The 7,895-nt window shown below is 39.5% G+C and overlaps 1 protein-coding gene across 1 annotated transcript; it reads left to right on the top strand.

Annotated features, from left to right (window-relative positions):
• The first annotated feature begins 2,917 nt into the window (after positions 1–2,917).
• LOC133528096 (uncharacterized) lies at positions 2,918–5,742 on the top strand. Its single transcript, XM_061865316.1, has 2 exons — positions 2,918–3,137; positions 4,627–5,742. The coding sequence occupies exon 2, from the start codon at positions 4,664–4,666 to the stop codon at positions 5,141–5,143; it is 480 nt and encodes a 159-aa protein (XP_061721300.1). The 5' UTR covers positions 2,918–3,137; positions 4,627–4,663; the 3' UTR covers positions 5,144–5,742.
• The last annotated feature ends 2,153 nt before the right edge of the window (positions 5,743–7,895 follow it).

Below are 7,895 nucleotides of genomic sequence, written 5' to 3' on the forward strand. Positions count from 1 at the left end.
TCTCATTTTAACGCCTATAACTTTGTACTTATAATAAGAAAATGTATATTAGTTTATGTAGCATCAGATTCCATAGTTAAAAAATAAAGTGAATTTAAGTTTTTCTTATAAAAGTTGTTTTTGCTCTATTTCCTTTTGTTTTATAAACTAGAGCTATATAAACAAATAACAGCACTAGATATATCATATCATTGTATGTGCAAACTTTTCATTACAATTCAACATGTAGTTTTAAAATGAGAACGAAACTCCGTGTGTTGGGAAGGTGAAATTCGGCCGAGCTCGCTCTTTACTCTTAGGGCTCCTCTACACGATGGCCCAGCGTAGGCCAGTCTAACGGACGCAGCTATGCGGTGGAATGAGATAGCAATATCACTTACTCCCTCTAACGCATAAATGCGTCCCTTGGACTGGCTTACGCTGGGCCATCGTGTAGAGGAGCCATTAAATAATGATAGAGAACATGCAGGAGTTAGTTACCTTCTGGGTATAACAATACCAAAATGACTACTTAATTAGTGTTTACGGGGCCTTTTCCGGTAATCGACAACTATTGTTCCTGTTTCGGTACCAGCTATTGTGTATTAATTTTATTCAAAGCGATCTAGGCTACTTTAACCACCCCAGCTACTCTACGAAAACTAGCAAGGGTTTTCAGGTTGCTAACTGTCTCCTTTAGTGACTTTTAGGTATACCTAAGTGTGCTTTTAATATTTGAAGAGCTCTTTAGATTTATCTATCCTGAATAATCCTGATCCTGATTTAATGCCAATGGGACCAACTGTTAAGTTACCCCCATACCCTTTCAGATAAAAAAGAAATTTTCTATATCGATCCAGACGTCTTCTAGAAATCGGAGATACTTACAAAGAGATACGTTGGCGAATTGAAAACCTCATCTTTTGTTATTTTGATGTTGGTTAAGGGCAACCCCATACTAGCGTCTGGTCAGCGCTATGGAAAATGGCGTCGCTGCGCAGTTCCGCCCACGTTGCGTCGAGCAGCAGCCATACAGACGCCGACGCATGAGAGACGCTAGGGTGGGGTAGGAATAATAGATGCGATCGAAAACTTCCATGATCATCTCAATACCAAATTTACTTTTCAAATAAACAATTAAGTATCACCATGGCTACACTCCCTAGTAACTAATTAGCCATTTATTTAAGTTGTAGGTACTTAGTTTAATCCCGTCAGCGGCGGGGTGAAAGCATTAACAGTAAACACTTCACTGACCAACAATGAACCTTATATCCTTGCAATAAAACTCACAACTGAATGGTCTGGACACGGCAAACAACTGGCAGGCGAATGTATTCGTAAAGGCTGAGCTACATTATCTCGCCCATTGTGGCAACATTGTAGTGGGACAAGTTTCTTAGCGCGACGGCAGAATGTGTAACGAAGCCAGTCATTTAACTTAGACAACCGTATGGTCTCGACAGGGCAAAATTTTCTATACAATACTGGCGGCAATGTTTAAGGCGAGGTGTAACTGGGATGGGCGATTGCAAGTTTATGTCTCCTTTCACAGGCCACAGCGCAACGCTCGTAACTTTACATAAGCCAAAATCGCAATTGTTTATTAATCGGCTCGATTCAAACTTTAAGATACGTCAACAATTTCCCAAACACACGATATGGATTGGATATGTCAGTGTCAAGGGACGTTTTTGCTTGAAGAAGCAACGCAAAGTTAAAGTTTTCTACGCAGTTGTAATACTGGCGACCATGTTTAAGGCAGGGTATTTGCAAGTTTCTGTCTCCTTTCGGAGCACAATGCCGTAAACTGGACGTTGGAGTTGTTCCTGCTTACAATGAAGGAACTTTTCTTAGTAGGTATATCGTAGCTCGTAGTAGTTATATAAGTACCATTGTAAAAGTATAGTCTTCATTTACACACGTGACACTCGTGATTACGTCGCGCCGTTATGGTAGCATAGCAGCCCGCTGCCTCTTGCCATCTCTAAAATTTGGAAACCAGGACAAGACGCGTGAAAACCCCGGATTTTAGAGTCCAGAACCCGGACATGTCAACAGGTTTTTTAAACAGGTTATGCGTGTGTCGCGGGCGGCCTAAGACTTTAAAATTTTAAACCCGGACTACAAAGGAGGTCCCCCCCCCCCCTCCCGGACGCCCTCTAAACTAGGACAAACCCGGTCGGATGGCAACCCTACGCTTACCCCACGTACTTACGGTGCTCGTCAGTGGTTGCCACACACTTCGGTTCGGACCGCACACCACGTTCCGAAGTTCCGATTAATACTAGACAATAAAATAAATAGTGGTCGTTGATTCAACGAACTAGTTGATAAAACGTTCTTCGTTCGTCAGCGAACGAAACGTTTTGTTTAACAGACTCAACTAGTTGACGACTTTAACGTAGAAACGTAATCGAAATGGAACGCTAAGCTAATGGGATGGCAGTATAGTTGAGATCAACATTCCTTTCATTTCATTCAATTCAACCCGATTCCTTTGACGCCAGTGCGAGCGCGACGCAACAGTAAAGGCTCGAAAACGAGATGGAGTTAGTCGAGGTTGATAGAAAGATACTTTCGTTGATCGACAATTTAACTGACTAGATTCCGTAAACGCGAATGCCTTTTTTTCTTCAGTTAAAGCAAAAACCAAGTTGACGAAATCAACTGGTTTTTCAACTAGTTGACGTTTTTTAAGTAAACGTTTCGTTTCGTTGAAACTAAAACCGTGAACGACCTACCACTAATAATAAAAATATACCCCACGCGCCACTCCCGTAATCTCGTCGCGTCGACGTGGCCCCTTCCCGGCGGCCCCGCGGCCGGTGCACGTCAGTGGTTGCCACGCCTTGCAGTGTGACGAAAGCAAGTTAAAGTTCTCGTCCTTCATTATTTATTATTAAACATTTTATTACTAATTTATTATTTAAATAGGTATTAAAAAGACAGTTCGATAACTTAAATTTATCGAACAAGTCAATCGAACGGTTGCTTCAGAATCTGGTACCTATACAAAAAATAATAGGGAAATCAGAGACAAGAGTAAAAAGGGCAAGTAAATACTGCATCGCGGCTGGGTGTTTTAACAACGATAAGAATTCCGATTGTACGTTCTTCGCAGTGCCGTCGGGACAGTCGGAGGAAGAGGTCGAAAGGTAAATGACTATTCTGTTAATTTCTTGTTATCAAACACATATACCACCCACCTTACAGAAAACCGCAGCCAAATAACACTAGACCCAGTCATAGTGTTGTGTTCCTGCCATGCCGGTAAGAGCTCAACGACGGGAGGGGGGTTTAGGGTCGGCAACGCTCGTGTAACTCCTCTGGAGTTGCAGGCGCACATAGGCTTACCATCAGGCGGGCCGTATGCTTGTTTGCCACCGACGTAGTATAAAAAAAACATTGATTAAAACCCATATTGTTGATAATGATGGTAACAAGAAAGAAAGCGCTGGTGGCCTAACGGTAAGAGCGTGCGACTTGCAATCCGGAGGTCGCGGGCTCATTCCCCGGCTCGTACCAATGAGTTTTTCGGGACTTTTGTACTATTTATCTACGAAAGATCATTTGATATTCACCAGTCGCTTTTCGGCAAAGGTAAACATCGTGAGGAAACCGGACTAATCCCAATAAGACCCGGACCCGGACCCGGGTATGTCCTTAAACTACGTCCACAAGAGAGGTATGGGCATTGTGAATGTCATCTCGCTCTGTGTGGTAGGGCACAGCACAGCGGATGTCATTCCAGATCTAGAGCAGAGCCCAACTGGGGAAACCTTACAGAAAATCGCAGCCAAATAACACTAGACCCTACTCATAGTGTTGTGTTCCTGCCGGTGAGTAAGGTTGCCAGAGCTCAACGAGGGTGGGAGGGGGTTAGGGTCGGCAACGCGCATGTAACTCCTCTGGAGTTGCAGGCGTACATAGGCTACGGATACTGCTTACCATCAGGCAGGCCGTATGCTTGTTTGCCATCGACGTAGTATAAAAAAAAGGCCTAGTTTACCCTCTGGGTTGGGTGGGTCAGATGGCAGTCGCTTTTCGTTAAAAAGAGTGTCTGCGCCAATTCTTGGGAGTAGTTGCCAAGCGGAACCCAGGCTCCCATGAGCCTTGGAAAAATGCCGTGTCAACGCGAGGCAGAAAAAATGTTGATAACTTGAAATTACTATTAGAATAGGAATAGGTCTCATGAGTCTCATTTAGAGCAGCAGCGAAAAGTAATCGGCCCAGTTTTTTTTTTTTTTTTTTTTATTAACACAAAAATTTATACATACATTCTCAAGATAATTCCAGCGAACAAAGCCTCCTAGGGCTTAACCGCCGCTGTAATCGCTCTTAGACTCGATACCAGTTGATACCTATTGTATATTATTTCGGGTCAAATCTTGCAAGCTAAATGGGGTTGACATTACATGACATGACTGTCAAAGGTTTGCATAGATGGCGCCATCATAGCTTACCCCTTTCTCTAGTTTTGTTCTATGGCCATAAAATTTTAAAAATTGGATTGACAGGGGTTTATGCTGGTGCCGTCTGTGAAATATTTTTATACGAATTCAAAATTTTTCAAGTCAGGTATATCCCGAACATTTTCATTTTTTTTTCAATTCATGCCCTTATTTTATGTTTTTCTTGTTACAGGTGCAAAAAATGGTTAACACTACTCGGCAGAGAGGACATGTTAGAAAAAGACAATTTGAGAATCCGTTCCTACTGTGTCTGCTGTGCACATTTCGACGACTCGCAAGTTAAAATGCTCAAAACTCTCAAAAGGGGCGCCATCCCGACCTTGTTACTAGCTAATCACATACAAGAAGGTTCAACAGCACCCACAGAGCGGTCATCTTCAACACAAACCATATCTTCAGAGGACAAAGATGCAGAAATGGTATCGTTACAAAACACAGCATGTACCGTTTCAAATATAGACATAGTTGAGACTAAAACATTATCGGCCGAAGACACATTGAAAAATTCGTCAGAAAACACAACAAGTGCTGTTTCAAATGTAATAATTATAAAGAGTGAAACTCAATCGACTGAAGAAGCATTGGAAAAGTCGACGCAGACTCCTAAAGGGTTAAAAAAAAGAAAACATACGGATGAACCTAAGAAGAAATGCAAGGGACAAAACGAGATGAAAATAAATAGAACTTAATTACTTGAATTGTTTTTATTTCCTATTTACATAATCCATCCACATTGATTGACACAATACATTAAAGCCGTCTTATTTAATTTTTGAGAAGACTGGCTTATACCTAATTTGGTTTCTTTACCTAACAGAATTTTAGGCAGGTAAACCTAGTAAAAGCTATAAGAACCGGTAATATTTTGCAATATTAATTATTATTATATCGGAAACATTAAATGGCTCCTGGCCCTGTAGCTGCTAGTAGGTGTGCAACGAGGGGGGGCGGGTTTAGGCTTTAGGGTCGGCAACGCGCATGTAACTCCTCTGGAGTTGCAGGCGTACATAGACTGCGGAGACTGTTTACCATCAGGCGGGCCATATGCTTGTTTGCCACCGAAGTAGTATAAAAAAAATATATATATTAATATAATAGGTCATACAGATCACGAAAAAATTGGCTGTTTAATACATTTTGGCTGGCCATGTCAGGTGTAGGTGTTTTCCGTGGGAGAAAGAAGATAGGTACTATATTCTCATATCGCAAAATATTACCGGTAAGTAATTGAAACTACGGAACCCTAAAAACAGCCTGTACAACAATTATATATTTACTACCTAATGTTTAATATCTGGGGATCAGGTCTGAGCTCGACGTAGTATTACTTATAACCTTATAAGTATAAAATAATGTGTCTGTTTTTAGGGTTCCGTAGCCAAATGGCAAAAAACGGAACCCTTATAGATTCGTCATGTCCGTCTGTCTGTCCGATTCTGTCACAGCCACTTTTTTCCGAAACTATAAGAGCTATACTGTTCAAACTTAGTAAGTGGATGTATTCTATGAACCGCATTAAGATGTTCACACAAAAATAGAAAAAAAACAATAAATTTTGGGGGTTCCCCATACTTAGAACTGAAACTCAAAAAATCTTTTTTCGTCAAACCCATACGTGTGGGGTATCTATGGATAGGTCTTCAAAAATGATATTGAGGTTTCTAATATCATTTTTTTCTAAAGTGAATAGTTTGCGCGAGAGACACTTCCAAAGTGGTAAAATGTGTGTCCCCCCCCCCGTAACTTCTAAAATAACAGAATGAAAAAACTAAAAAAAATATATGATATACATTGTCATACATACTTCCACCGAAAATTGGTTTGAACGAGATCTAGTAAGTAGTTTTTTTTAATACGTCATAAAATTAAAAAAAAAATTTTTTTTCATCAAACCCATACGTGTGGGGTATCTATGGATAGGTCTTCAAAAATGATATTTAGGTTTCTAATATCATTTTTTTCTAAACTGAATAGTTTGCGCGAGAGACACTTCCAAAGTGAAAAAATGTGTCCCCCCCCCCCCCCCCCCGTAACTTCTAAAATAACAGAATGAAAAATCTAAAAAAAATATATGATATACATTACCATGCAAACTTCCAACGAAAATTGGTTTGAACGAGATCTAGTGAGTAGTTTTTTTTTTTAAAACGTCATATAATTAAAAAAAAAATTATTTCATCAAACCCATACGTGTGGGGTATCTATGGATAGGTCTTCAAAAATGATATTTAGGTTCCTAATATAATTTTTTTCTAAAGTGAATAGTTTGCGCGAGAGACACTTCCAAATTGGTAAAATGTTGAACAAAATCTAGTAAGTAGATTTTTTTTCAATACGTCTTAAATGGTACGGAACCCTTCATGCGCGAGTCCGACTCGCACTTGGCCGCTTTTTGTTTACTACTCTGGTTCTTCCAACGTGGTACAATTTATCAATAAGGACATGTGTACGGGACATGTCTCGTTTTTGCGGAACGGATGTTGTCATTTGTCGAGTGATTAGAACGGCTGCCACACAAATGTGGGTATAATAATTTTTATAAATTATTCACGTGAACTACGTGCACTCATGGCCTTTCAGTTGATGAATAGGTATCTCTTGTCAGTATTCACTTTGGTATTAGCGGATTTTTTTTTATTGCAATATAATAAAGGGTGTATGTATATATGTATTTATTTTATTAGTATGTAGGATTGTATTATATTGTTTGCGCCTTCATTTTGTTGAATTATATGTATATCGGCACTACCCGTTCAATGTTGTAAGTTCATAGTTTCCTGCTACCCAAAGGTTGTCTGGAAGAGATCGCTTCTTAGCGATAAGACCGCCTGTTGTTACCTAACTTTTAAGTGTTTTTTTCATTTCCTGTCTATTTTTAACTGTATGGTGCACAATAAAGAATATTTAATTACTTATAATTATGAATTTTAAACATGTTTTCATTACGAATATGTGTGTTTTTAATGAAAAACTTTCGAGTTGCCGATTAAAATCGATTTGCTAATGGCAGTAATGGCTCAAAAATGAAGGTACAAAAAGTAGGTACATACGTATTTAGCAAGTGTTTTATTGCCGAGAGAAGAAAATGAGTTACCGAATGGTATATTAATACTTACATTATGTATGTGCTTATTTACGGTAGGTACTCTCGTATTTCACAATGAGAATTAAACACACATAACTTCACTGTCACTGTTATCAATGTGTAAGGCAATTTAGTCGATCACATCACGTACATATATCGCACTATTCTGTATACATATGGATAATGAACATGTGGATAAGACATAATTATTATTCACATTAAATTCATTTGTGTGTCAGTCGGCGCTCAGTTTTTTCTCCCACACTTAAGCTATTGTGACTGGAGCCAAATGAGATAATATTTTAGTTTACACAATTCAATATCTCGACCTTATTCTTTTAAGATAAAGTCGATAA

This window comes from Cydia pomonella, chromosome 19 (genome assembly GCF_033807575.1).
Source record: "Cydia pomonella isolate Wapato2018A chromosome 19, ilCydPomo1, whole genome shotgun sequence".
Classification (NCBI taxonomy): domain Eukaryota; kingdom Metazoa; phylum Arthropoda; class Insecta; order Lepidoptera; family Tortricidae; genus Cydia; species Cydia pomonella.